At 40.9% G+C, this 14,526-nt stretch overlaps 1 protein-coding gene across 6 annotated transcripts in view; it reads left to right on the forward strand.

Moving 5' to 3' along the window:
* Positions 1-6,831, forward strand: part of KBTBD3 (kelch repeat and BTB domain containing 3) — a 33,221-nt gene extending 26,390 nt beyond the window's left edge. For all 6 annotated transcript variants that reach the window (XM_044257730.1, XM_044257736.1, XM_044257733.1 and 3 more), the window contains one exon: positions 4,040-6,831. In XM_044257730.1, coding sequence (XP_044113665.1) covers positions 4,040-5,642 — 1,603 coding nt within the window. In that variant the 3' untranslated portion in view covers positions 5,643-6,831. The remainder of the gene's footprint in view (positions 1-4,039) is intronic.
* The last annotated feature ends 7,695 nt before the right edge of the window (positions 6,832-14,526 follow it).

The following is a 14,526-nucleotide window of genomic DNA, read 5'->3' on the forward strand; positions in this document are numbered from 1 at the left end:
GCCACCCAGACACCCTAAGACTACCTTTTTAATAGTTCAGGTCTTCCCAGGTCAGCATTTCCTAAGGTTGTAGGGACCACTGATCTCTTGGAAAAAAAATTGTTTTGATCTAGAGCCAGTTTTGTTTGGGGGAGTTCTTGCACTGTGTTGTTTAGAAAAAAAGGAGAGGACAAATGGATTAAAAAATGGAAGTATAATTCAAAGGAAATGAACTTGAGAGGAAAACTGAGTTTAGTCATGTATCCGTGCGCTAAACAAGGGAGAAGGACTCACACAGAGGATTTCAAGATTTCTTCTCTCTTTAACAAAGAGAGTCCTATATGGGAAAAGTACCTCCAGAAGCATTTCTGGAGAACTCCCAACTTGTTCTGATTCCAGGCAATGAATATTGAATATAACTTGGTTCCCCCATAGATCATCCTACAGGGAATGTCCTCGTAATGACACTGTTCCAACCCCCTGTGGTGACAGTGGGTTTCTGATTCTGCAAGGGCAAGTGCCAGACGCAGGACCTCAGTACCGTGGCAACCATATCAAGGTCATACCTGCCTGTGAGTCCTCTTGGTCAGACGCATGAACCTCTCCTGGTGACATCCTGGCCTCAGCCCTCCCAGTCTCACTGCAATAAATTTAATCCTAATTGCAGTATATGCATTATGTTCAGTTATAGAAACAATTTTTATTCCAAATAAGCAGGACTTAAATCTCTAGTAAATAAGATTTATAAAAACAGAGTAGGATTTAAAATACAAATATACTAGGTTCAAGGTAACTTATACTGATTTTAATCCTTAATTAAAACTGCTACTTTGCCACCAGCATCTGATTAGACCTCACCCCTGTTGCTCTGGAGTCAATCAGCAAAAGTGTATTGATAGTCACTGCTCGCTGAACTCCCGTGCCTGGGGGTTTTCCTGCTCGAGTGGGGAGCAGTGGCTTGGTGCTGCGTCCCATATCACCGGGGACATGGAGGCTACACCTTCTCCCCACCCAGACACTAGTTCTTTCTCTGCTCTTTTCAGGTCTTCTCTCTGGTAACCTAAGCTGTTCTTTGAACTCCACTGTGCCCCTCACTGTCCCTGTCTGCCTCTCGGTGGTGCCACCCGTTTCTCCCCAGCTCTGTTCCACTCCAGGTGTTCTTCTAGTAGCTCCATTCTGTTCCCCTATCTTCTGCCACCTCCTCCCGACAGGAACCTGGATGCTCTAACGGTTAAGTACCTGGCCTCTTAATACACAGGCCCTAAATCTAAATCCTGGTTCTGCCACTTATCAGACATGACCTTAAACAAGTGACTTAATTTCTTCAAGTCTCGGGTTCCCTATTTGTAAAAATTAAGATAATAAATAAGAATCTAACTTACCGAGTCATTATGAGGGTTAAAATGAAATAATGTATATGTACTGTTTAGGATGCTGTCCACTACTTTCAACTAACACTAGATGCTATGATTACTCTTATTTCCAAAGCAAAAAATGGACGTAATCTGGTGCAAACACCCAGGTTGATTTCCCTATCATGTTAACGAAATAAGAAGTTCCTGTGAGCATTTGGATTGCAGGCCTCTAGTCTTCATGTAGAGTTTATTTATTAAATGTATCTGCACATAATTTCTGCACAGTATTTTGTTCATCCTACTCCTAACTTTTATGGATCTGCTTTAAATTTTTTAAAAGTCCTGTTAAAACAATTAGGGGCGCCTGGGTGGCTCAGTGGGTTAAAGCCTCTGCCTTCGGCTCAGGTCATGATCTCAGGGTCCTAGGATCGAGCCCCACATCAGGCTCTCTGCTCGGCAGGAGGCCTGCTTCCTCCAATCTCTCTCTCTGCCTGCCTCTCTGCCTGCTTGTGATCTCTGCCTGTCAAATAAATAAATAAAAATCTTAAAAAAAAAAAAAAAGAACAATTAAAATCTTCTCCCTGCTTTGATGTAACACAAATGTCCATGTTATAATGTCCTAGATCTTTTATTATATATAGTATTTTACTAAAGGAATACCCAGTTCATATAAAAATGGAAACAAATAAAGACTGAAATTCTGTAATTTACACTCTTGAGTGATGAGGCCACTAATTCATAGTATTTGTGTTATCAAGTTCACTGAAGTACTGGGAGGAAGAATGTAAAACAGCAGGTCAGTGTGCAATGCATGAGAAGTGCACTTTATGATGATTTTGAAAAATAAAAGTTATGAGATGTAAAGTCACAGAAGACTGAAGAGGAGTTGCACATATTGTACAACCACTTTCTGGTAATATGGCAAATTTGAAATGGATGGTAACCGGATACTTTAAGGATGAACAGGAGCAAGTACAGAAATATGACCTTACTTGTGTCTTCTCAAAGAAAATGTGGAAGCTGGTGATAAACTAAAAATGTATAGCATCTGACAGAAAACATTTTCCTAAAATAATGATAGTACCTAATACTTTCCATTGATTAACTCATTGATGCCTCTGAACACTCAGTGAAATAGATACTACAAGTATCCCCATTTTCAGATGAGGAACTGGAAGCACAATGAAGCCTTCCCCACCAAGGTCACAGAGCTAGTAAGTGACAATGGCCAGACACCCATCCAGGCAGCCATATTCTAGAGGTCTGGCTCTTATTATTACCCTAAACTGATGATCCATGTCTTCATAATCCAATATAATTGTCATCACAGTTTCATATTACTTAGCTGACATTACTGAGATACTGTACATGATGCAGAACGTGTATGTAATTTGTGTAACTATATCCACTTGTGGATTAAGAGGAGCCCAGTAGCCTAGTGGGCAAGTGTCATCCTTCCTTGTCCTGAGGGGTGTTCCCGTATTTGGAGGGCTCCTCATACTTCTCAGTTGGATACTAGTACTTCCTGAATAGCTTTGCTTACCCTCTAGAACAGACTCTTAAGAACGAAACTGGTCCCCCCGCCAGTACTTAAGCACCTCAGGGCATTGCTCACACAGGTATCCTGGACAATAATGGTACAGACGCAAACAAGTATTAAACCAGAACCCACACCAGTCAGTCCAGTCCTACCAAAGATACAGCTACTGGTGGTCCTTAGTTCTTTCTTGTAGCTGTTTCTCTTTAATCTCAGTCTGCACTCGCTGTCCACTGACAACCACCATAGCAGGTCTGTGTGAAAATGAATCATGCTGGATATGAAGTCAATAGAAGGATGGATGGCAAGATTGGTCTACCAAAACCAAAAGTAAAATACGTCTTAGTTTCCTGCCCAAACACTTAAAATAAGTTACATTTTCACTTAAATTGAGCTCCTAAAGTTCCCACTTCCTTAGACTCTATCATCTTGGCCAGGTGGGGATGAATTACAGCTTAGAAGAACTCAGAAGAACTTAAATCTGGGGACCACCTCCATCTCTCAGTGGCTGTCTGTTCGAAAACTTACTTTTAGCCTTTTGGGTTGGTATTTAGCTCCACGAAATCACATTCCCTTTTGTTCCTAAAGTGCTGCATGAAATGTGTCTCTTTCAGGGTGTATTTAAATATATCTCATGTGTGGATTTCCCACATAGACTCCTTGGAGACATGCGATACCTCACAGCATTCCACCTTCCCCATGTTTGACTGCTGCCAAGCTGAAAATTACTGTGCAAGATACTTTTAAACCCTAAACTCAGAAGCACTGTATATTTTAAGTACTCCTAGTTATCACCTGCAGAGTTGATACTAATTAACTAAAAAAAAAAAATTCAGCCATTAGAGAGATTTTACCCTAATTTTATGAATAATATTTAAGAGCATGTAATTAGTTCACCAAATGTGACTCTTCTTATAGTCTTCTTTGGATGAGTTGCAACAGCTTGGCTATCATGTGTGTATTCTGTAGTATGGGAGTTATGTTTAGATCTTAAAGATAAACAACGCGGTATACTACTCTTCTAGATAATTCATAAAGATAAACTTGACATGTCTGAAATATATTTTAAATCAACCTCAGGGTCAAGGAAGCGTCTGGAAGGTAATGTTGACAGCTAGCACGGAATGACCTCTTCCCACGTGTTCTTCTCTGTTCTTCACTGTTGCAGGGCTATGTTTGAAGTAAACATGAGAGAGAGAGATGGGGGGAGTGTCACCATCACGAATCTGTCCTCCAAAGCTGTGAAGGCGTTCCTTGACTACGCCTATACCGGGAAAACACAGATAACAGATGAGAATGTGGAAATGTTCTTCCAGTTGTCCTCATTTCTTCAAGTCTCCTTCCTGGCCAAAGCTTGCAGTGACTTTTTAATAAAAAGCATTAACCTTGTCAACTGTCTACAGTTACTATCTATATCAGACAGCTATGGCTCCCCTCGCTTGTTTGATCACGCCCTCTACTTTGTACAGAACCACTTTTCCTTGCTATTTAAATCCAGTGATTTCTTAGAGATGAATTTTGGAGTCCTGCAAAAATGTCTGGAATCAGATGACTTAAATGTCCCCGAGGAAGAAACCGTCCTGAAAGTTGTCCTTAGTTGGACCAAACATAACCTAGAATCAAGGCAAAAGCATCTGCCTTATTTGATTAAAAAAGTCCGATTACATCAGTTATCTGAGGAGACGCTTCAAGACTGTCTGCTCAACGAGGAGTGTTTACTCAAGAGCACGAACTGTTTTGACGTGGTCATGGATGCCGTGAAGTGCGTGCAAGGTTCTGGCGGACTCTTCCCTGATGCTCGGCCATCCACCACCGAGAAATACATCTTTGTCCACAAAACCGAGGAGAACGGAGGCGACCAATACACATTTTGCTACAACATCAACAGTGACTCGTGGAAAGTACTGCCACAGTCGCACCTGATCGACCTGCCAGGGTCTAGTCTGTCTAGTTACGGAGAGAAGATATTCCTGACCGGGGGCTGCAAGGGGCCGTGCTGCAGAACCGTGCGGCTTCACATCGCAGAGTCCTACCACGACGCGACTGACCAAACCTGGTGTTACTGTCCAGTTAAAAACGACTTCTTCCTGGTATCAACTATGAAGACCCCAAGAACCATGCATACGTCTGTTCTGGCTCTCAACAGGTTATTTGTCATAGGTGGAAAGACCAGAGGGTCTCAGGACATTAAAAGTCTCTTAGACGTTGAGTCTTACAACCCTCTTTCCAAAGAATGGATGTCTGTTAGCCCCTTACCCAGGGGCATATACTACCCCGAAGCCAGCGCATGCCAGAATGTCATCTATGTCCTTGGGTCGGAGGTAGAGATTACAGATGCCTTTAACCCGTCGCTCGACTGCTTTTTTAAATACAACGCGACCACTGACCAGTGGTCTGAACTAGTAGCAGAGTTCGGGCAGTTTTTTCATGCAACGCTGATCAAAGCTGTCCCAGTAAACTGCACACTGTACATATGTGACCTTTCCACCTACAAGGTGTATAGTTTTTGTCCAGATACTTGCGTCTGGAAGGGGGAAGGCTCTTTTGAGTGTGCGGGCTTCAACGCAGGTGCGGTTGGGATTGAAGATAAAATTTACATCTTGGGCGGCGATTACGCCCCGGACGAAATCACAGATGAAGTCCAAGTCTACCACAGCAGCAGGTCAGAGTGGGAGGAAGTTGCTCCGATGCCAAGAGCCTTAACAGAATTCTACTGTCAGGTGATTCAGTTCAATAAATACAGAGACCCATGGTTTTCTAACCATTTCTGAAAGGAGCATGTGCTTAGACATTCTAAAACTATTCCAGTTCTAGAAACCTACCGTAAATCTACTAACCGTAATAGTTGGTAACAAGGCCTTTACCTCTTAGTAAAATAAAATGTACCGTCTGTTAGAGAATCACTATGAATGTAAGCATATATGACTTAGCAGTTGCCAGAAACTTCAAAGACAAAATACATTCACCAAACATTATACTGAATATAACTGAATCTTGGAGAATCCAGAACACTTAGTATTCTCATCTGTAAATAAAACTCGTAGGCGTTGCTGTCCTGATTTTTAGAGTACTTTATCCATAAAAGACTAGTAAGAACAGTGTTCACAGATTTGTACTATCTAGGTGGGAAAAATCTCTTAAGGTAGTGAAAATGGATTATTTGCACATTATATTAGATGAAGTGAAATTTTAATTAGAAAGAGGTAAGAAGCCTGCCCCGTTACTATAGGAGTTAAGAGTTGCTGAATTCTTACCCTTTCTGATCCTGGCTTAGCTTCTTTTCAGCCCTTCCTTTTTTCTTTTCCTTCTTCTTTTTTTGGGGGTTAGGTAAACTTTTCTAAAATGCTGTGTATTTCCCTAAGCTTCTAAGCTGTACACTCAACATGGCTTGACTTTTTTTATGATTCAACTCTTCATTAAAGCATAATGTCCCATGCTACAAAGCCATAATGCCAATGGCAGTTACTGAAATGCTTTTAAAATTGCTTATTCTGTTAGTTCCCAGTGTTTGTTGGTTTCAGTTTCTAGCAGTATCATACCTTTCTCATTTTCTGGCTCAGGCTCAGTAAATTAACATTCTTGATTTAATTATTAGTTCTGAGTTACAACCAATCTGAGTCTATCATAACCTTCTGAGTGAAGTTCTTGGATTCCAAGATGGTGGTCCTCAAATACTTATTCTCTGTCCTTGCCAGGTTCCAACATAATTGAGGACGGAGGAAATCTGGCCTCTAGATCAGTGTGTCCTTATGTTGATTTTCGTAATTTTTTAAATGTTCAAATTTGAGTTGCAGTAAGAAATTTCAACATTTAAAAAAAAAAAGAAATTTCAACATTTAAATTAGTACCATATCCATTTCCTTTGATGATATATATCAACCATAAAGCATCGTGTTGGTTTACAACTTATGTAACTTAGTCACAGTGATTTATTTTCTAAATTTTTTTTAAATGACTAGGTTTTTGGTGTTGCTCAAATTCACAACCTGCTGTAACTGTTTAGATGCTTCATCATCTTTCACCTAAACAAAGAGAGTATCAATCATCCTTGTTCTCAGGTAGGATGATTCTGGGTTGTAAGAGAGTATGTTTCTTTCATTAGTTTAATATATATTTTTTCAAAATAGAACAGAATATTAGACTACATGATCATGCATTTCCAAAATTGGACTGTCCCTAATCAGATGGCTGTTGCATAAAAAGTATTCTGTAGAATTGTGGGCTGTCCCTCCTAAGTGGGCTCTGCCCTTTCCCATATGTATGTGTTTGTGTGTGTGTGTGTGTGTGTGTGCAAGAAAAAAAGAAGTTCACTGAATGCTTTTGTGTGTATACTTGTGGCTATGAAAAAAATTATTTAGGAAAGACCATAACACAGTGGGTGACCTACCCGGATTTACTGAACTGTTAACTTAAACATATATAAATAATGAAAGTATGTTTAAAATAAATATTAATTACTGACTCTAGGAATTGTTCATCTCTTCCAGAAAGGAAAAACTAAGGCGAAACAATCCCTTCCTGATCTTGATTCATTATCAGATTATCTTGATGTCTGTCAATGTTGTCATTAGCTGTTGGTTCATGGTAATGTTTCTAGAAACAAGGCCTAGGAAGCTACCCCTGCATTTGATTTAATACACTTTCTAACACACGAGGCTTTTTTTCTACAGTTGCTGCACTTGACTGGTTGATCATGTTTTTCTCATTGCCATCCCTTTACATCCACAACTGGGTGATCTTTGTCAGTTACAACAGCAAGAAAAGTACTCCGTCTAGTCATCAACACCTGAATTCTTCCTTTATTTACTGTGGTGTTTTGTTTTGTTTTGTTTTGTTTTGTTTTTACTTTGATCCTTGGCATCAGAGCAGAGACTGCTGGGCTGGGCTTGGCTCCATTAATGAACTGATCTTGTTCTAATTTTACATCTTCTTGTAAAGGTGGCACTTTCATTATCTGTCTACCATATTGACAAAATGGTTGTCTGTGTCCCGCACCCTCGAGGAACCCAGCCACATGCACACGTGGTAAGTGACTGAACTGGGTATAGCCTTCTCATCTTGCCGATCCCTGGCTTTACTGTCCGAGAACCATGCCCGTCATTCTGGCCTGACTCCATTCTGGATCTCCAACAGGCAAGTATCTGATCTTTCAAAGTTATTCTCAGAACGCCCAGAAAGAGCTGCTGTATTCCTGTCTGTAAAGTTAGGTCAGAGGAAACAATGCATCCCTTTATCTATGGCCTCTTCCCCAAGTCTTTTTTTTTTTTTTCCCTAAAGTCTGCTTTCCCTTCATGATCCTTGTTCAGCCAATAATGCAATGTAAGAGACAAAATAATTGTGCTCATTACCTAGATTGCTTTCGTTCTTGTGGAAAAACTCTGTTAAACATTTCTAAGTCCTTTATCATTTGGATTATGCACACACACACAAAAAATCTAATACATCTTCTAAAATTGAAAGTAGGTCTCTGGCATTATTATATATGAAGACGATTAAATTGAACATTTATATGAGATCAGTTCAAAGTGAATGGGCACTCCCAGAGTGATCCACAAACTTGATTTCAAATGTGGAGCACCCTTTGTTCATTTATTGCTTGAAAAACTGGGGAGTAGGAAGAATATTTGCATAATCAAAATTAACTACCTTCCCAGCACACTCAGCTCTGGTTCTGGGTGGGAAGTCTTTATCATGGCAGTATTCAATCTGCTACTCTGGAAAGCGAGTGTGCTTTGAGAGTGACCACATCTGGTATCGAGCAACTGGATCTGAGCACGGTACGCCTCACTTAAGGGGCCCCGTTCAGAAAATGAGACTCAAGTAGAGAGAAGCAGGTATTGACATTCCGAGATAGGGAGGCAGTAAATACAATCTAACGATCAAGTATGGTGTGGACCATGTAGTGTTACTGTTCGGTGCTCCTTCTCAGTTTAATTGGATCTTGTGTGTGGAAAGTCTTTGATATTTAGAGTTGGAAATGGCTTCCATGGGCAGCCCTAGAGGGCAACCTAAAAAGAAAGGCTAGACTTCATAGGGAAGCAGATTTCCATTCAACGTAAGAAATCACTTGACTCCCCTTTGAAAAGTCCTAGTTAGAGTAAGACGTCCTCAGACGGGCCTTGTGGCTGATGGTCCACTCCGTTAAGTCCAATACAGCAGTCAACAACCAAAGATTTCTACATGCTCTTTACACTTTCCCATCTTTCTAGTTTTCTGATGTATGACTGATGACTGCCTCCTCTGATTTATTGAGCATTTTAGATTCTAAGGAACTTGTTCTCAGTAGCTCAGTAGCTCTGCACATGCAAGGTTTCAGTAGGACCAGAGTCCTAAACAACTATGCCAGTTTAGGACCAGTCTTATTGGAGACAATCTGTTCTTCATTCTTTCTTTTTTTTTTTCTTCTTTTTAATCACTCAGGAAAAATCTATAAATGGTGCTGATGTTTTTAGTGCACTGCTAATAGGGCCTTTTCCTCCTCTCTCCTGTGGATGCACATCTGTTTCACAGAGAATAGACACTGAAAGACCAGCACCTAAAATTTTCTCCTGAATTAGTGCCTGTTTTGCTGCAAATGTTGCTGTCTAGTTAAATGCAGTGATTCTAGTTAAAGAGTATTTGACTTAAAAGAATATCTTTGTATCTTAAAACCCTAGATGTGTTTATAAATCGATTCTGTTGGATGGCACTAATAATGCTTAATTAAATTTAATATCTCGTTAGGGAATATAATCACAGGATGGTACTATTATACATTGATCAAAAGATAACTTCTAAATCCTAGACTCCTATTCAAACTTGAAAATAGCCTTAGAATCTAACACAGCTTCTGACAACAAAGACCCTCTAAATTCCAAAATACACTGACAGGTGATTCACCCTGACAAATGATTTTTTTTTTCCAATTTCTAATTCAGTTCTTTCAGGAATAAAGAGCTCAATGCCTTCATTTGTGAAAATTTCTATTACTGCTCACATAGAAAGCTCTGCTTCCTCCCGGCATTAACTTCCTGCCCCTGTCTCTCCACAAGTATTTCAAACTGTAGCATGTCTCCCCTTCCTGTAAAATAAAGTTATTATTTTCCTTCCTGTTGAAATGCTTAGCACTTTAAAACCTGCCACAACGGCTGGGGTTACATGCCTTTTCTTACAGGTGCCTCGGAAAATCTATCCTAATTCTCTCACCTTTTCTGTGGGTTGAGCATGACCAGCATTGTGGAATCTCTTGATAATTCAGGCATTTTCATCCCCGAACCTGCTCTAGTTCTTACAAATCCATTCTGAACTAGAGCCCAGCTGGGTCTTTCTCCTTTTAAGCCCCCTCCCTCTCCCCCCACCCCCCCACCACCATCAACATAAACTACAAACACAAGTTTTCTGGGAGAGGAATTCTAAAGCCAAATTTTAGTAAGTCTTTCAATCATTTGTCATTAGCTAGGGTTTTCAGACTCTTAAAACCACTTCTAATAAAGACCTCAAAAAGTATACAGAAATGGAAACAAAAGCAGTCACATCCTTGGTGGGTAATGAGAGGACGATTTGCTTATAAATCAATGAAGATTAGCCTTATGGTAACAGCGATCTAAGCGCTGAGCTTCACCTGTACTGTTAGTCTGGTTGGCTAGAGCATGCCCTCTCTGGTTCTGGGTGGGAAGTCTTTATCGACGCCGTGCTGAACAGTGCTATGAGCCAGGCAGCTCTACTCATCCCATTGACTTGGACAACATTCCCCACCACAGCTGTCTAACTAGTTCACCAAATGATGCTGTTGGTTCCAAGGGAAACAAGGCGGGTGGCCTAACAGTACAGTTCCCTGAGTATCACGTTGTGGTGTAAATATTTCTTTATGTGTCTGTCTTCCTCATTTAATTGGAAACTCTTAGGAATAGGGACAATGTATTCATCGTTTCTGGACCTAGCAATTAGCACAGTGCCTGCATATAATTAGACATCCAGTAAACTGCTATTCTGTTGACCCAATATGTGAAACAAAGAAGATTTGTTACAACTATATTGTTACTGAGTAGGTACATTATAGCTGTACATTTTGCAACTTATTTCCACGGACAAAGGAAATCATTTTGATCTACTTCAGGATCTGACCTCTTAGAAGGATAGCACATCAGACTTCAGTTATGAATGTGTGTGTTCTTTTTGTAATATCTGAGACCTGTCTCATGATCAAAGTCTGAGAAGTCTGGGTTAGGGGATTTACACAGCTGTAGTTTTTGTTAGTTTGGAAGAGCTAACACTGAAGCATTTGCTGAGAGCGAGACGCAGAGCCCTGTTGGAGAACACAGATGGCTGTGCCATATATGCACGGTTGGTTCCTGGAAGTAGAATTATAGGTCCAGTCATTTATCTACCTGCTTTTTTAGTGCTTAGGAACTGTTTGTTCTCAATGAATTTTGTATCTAATTCTGTGCTTCCTTTCAAAGGTGATCATATATAATAAGACAATGACTGCAAAGTTCCTTAGCGGACATGCAACCCACTTTCGTCCCCTATTACAGCCCAATAGTTCAGCGACATCCTAGGCACGGGGGTGGGGGGGGGCAGTGCTCCGGCTACTGAACCCTGCGTATGCAAACAAGTTTCTTCATTTCCCTATTGTGGAACGTGGGCTTTTGCGATATGCTTCGAGAAGCAAAATCAGAATTTCTGCAGGTCCATGTGAACCATATTACCATGTAGTGAACATTTCAATTCTGTAAAATAATAACTTATTAAAATGTATCTCAGAAAAGAACACATTCTGTGTGTACCTGTAGTTACTGGAAAGGAAAGCAGTGGGCGCAGGTGGGTGCTGAGCTGCTCATTTTCTCGCCACCTCTGCTCCCCAGATGCCCTGAGTGCTCTGATCAGATTCGGGGTTCCAGGGTGTGGTGGCGGGAGTTTGGGGGGAGGGTTTCCAAAGGGACCTCTAGCTCTGAGAAAGGGCCCTGCATGCACTTCAAGGCGGACACCCCCATCCGAGAGAGCACAGCACTCCTCAGACTTCAGAGGAGTCACAGGTGTGTGAGACCCCCCACCCCCAGGCCCTGAGAGCTAAGGAAGAGGAAACCAAAGGTCCCCGAGCCACAAATAACAGCAGCAGACACCAGCCAGCTGTGCACGGCCCCAGACCTGGCCATCCCTGCCTCCCTGGATCAAGGCACACATGCAACAGCCAGCTTCTGGGCAATAAGCCTCCTCCCTAAGCTCATAAGCCCAGATGCCTGGGGGAACTAGGAAGGGGGCCTGAAGACGGACTCGGACCATGGAAAGATTGTTCACGTGTTTACACTGGACAAATGTCTCAGTTCCAATTCCTGTCATGTTTCCTCTTTCTGCATAGGCCCATTTTCCATCATGTCTCTGGCCTTCCTATGTGGTGAGCTGTGGTTTACTAATGACATTAACCTTGGCTCCCAGGTTCCTCTCTGCACTACTGTCCAGGTGGAAACAGAGTTCCTCCTCAGAAACCCAACCGTTGAAAAACCAAGTCCGTTCCTATCCCACAGGACTGCATAAGGCCAGCTGCCTTCTCCGAATTTCTAAAGCTCTCTGGCACTCCCGTTAACCACTGGTCCAGACTAACTGCTCCAAACAGTCTCTTCTTGCCTCCAATTCCCCATCTGCCTCCAGCTTCTGCTATTCCCTTTGTCCCTCAAACCTGGAATAATTCCTTCTCTTTAATCCCCTACACAGAAGACTCTCAAAAGCTTATTAGAAACATCAAGGTGGGAGTGCCTAGGTGGCTCAGTTGGTTAAGCATCTGACTCCTGGTCTCAGCTCAGGTGACAATCTTGGGGTTGTGAGATCAAGCCCCATGTCAGGCTCTGTGCTCAGTGTGGAGTCTGCTTAAGATTCTCTCTCTCCCTCTCCCTCTGCCCCCTGCTTGCTTGTTCTCTCTTGCTCTCTCACACATACACACAAAAGAAAGAAGAAGGAAGGAAGAAAGGGAAAGGAAAGGAAAGGAAAGGAATAAAGAAAGAGAAAGGAAGGGAAGCTTTGTTCTTAGGTCCTGAAACAAAATGTCCGTCTGACGTACTGCCATTTGAAGTTCTTTCCCAATTCTAAATCTACCCGAATTTGCCCTCCCTGCCCCCATAATAAGAAAAAAAGAGAGAGAGAGAGAGAGAGAGAAAAGCCCCTCAGGGACAAAATGTAATCTCCGTACGTACAGAAAATAAATTGCAAAGGACACTTAAACTAGCAGTTTATCCCCTTTCCAATCACTCAGCGTCAGTCACTACTCTGCTACGGGGCCTCACGCATTTACCGAATGAAGTACCCAGTATGTTCTAGCAAAAACTACTTGGAGCAATTTAGCCAATAAACAGATTTTCATTGACTTATATGTATATTTTACAGAGAAAAATAATAATCCTAAAAATTAATACCACTTTTACGATGACCATAGAGTCAAAATAATGTTTATAAAGTGTTTTGAAGTTTTTGAAACTAAAAAATGCTGGTTTTTTAGGCAATGTGGCACTAAACCAATCAATTAATGAGGCTTAATTAATTAAAACTGCAGGCTGTATTTTTAAATACTTGTATAAAACCCATGTTTCCATGGGCGCCTGGGTGGCTCAGTTGGTTAGGCGACTGCCATCGGCTCAAGTCATGATCCCAGAGTCCCAGGGTTGAGTCCCGCATTGGGCTCCCAGCTCCATGGTGAGTTTGCTTCTCCCTCTGACCTTCTCCCCTCCTATATGCTCCCTCACTTTCTCTCTCTCTCTCAAATAAATAAATAAATTCTTTAAAAAAAAATGTTTCCAGGATAAAATTTGTTTGCATTTATTAAATTTTGCAATCTTAAAGACTCTACAAAGCTTGATGAAACTAGACCCAAGATAGCAAACTTAGTAATATCCAGGAAAAAAAATTAAGAAATCTGTGGGACTTAAAATAGAATGTAGGCATTAATATTAAACAGATCATCCTAGTATTTATAGTGTTAGATTCTACTGCACTGCACCTGATAAATATTTTTGCATTTCTTCCAAGTTCAAGGTTTGTGTAGCCTGATTTGGCTCTAGTGTTAATTAGTGAATCTTCCATGGGAAGTTAATTACCCTTCCCTAACCCTGACCAAAATATATGCTGTAAAATGAGCTAAATTTTTTAATCAAGAAAAGGCTTTCCCTGTGGGCTTTTCAGATTTAAAAATCCAATTAGCCTTAATGTTTTCCTTTCAGAGATTAACCATCCTTTTATGTTATGAAACATTAATTGGAATTCAAACTATTTATAGATCTTTTTTAAACAACCTTTAAACAAATCAGTGAATTTTTTGTTTCTTTTACAGATAGTATTCACCTTGTATCTATTCCTAAAGAAATAAAATGTAACCATAGTATTCTTCCATTAATACAGAGTTAATGTTCCTCTTAAGGATCACAAGCTATACTCATGTTTCTAGGAATTTTTATGCAGAAAATTATTCAACAGTTCAAAGCACTGAAAGTTCTTCCATGCATAAGTGACATATTGAAGCTCTAACCAGTAATTTTAGTAATGGGATAGCCACCGGGAGCATATAGCGTCCGTAGTGTACCTCAAACTTGCTTTAAAAAAAGGCCATCATCTTTTGGGACTTCAAAGCAAGCTGGTATTTTCCTCCAAGTTCTAATTGCCATATGCTCCGGGTGGGGAGGTGGCTTCCGG

The sequence above is a fragment of the Neovison vison genome, chromosome 7 (assembly GCF_020171115.1).
Source record: "Neovison vison isolate M4711 chromosome 7, ASM_NN_V1, whole genome shotgun sequence".
In the NCBI taxonomy this organism is placed as follows: Eukaryota; Metazoa; Chordata; class Mammalia; order Carnivora; family Mustelidae; genus Neogale; species Neogale vison.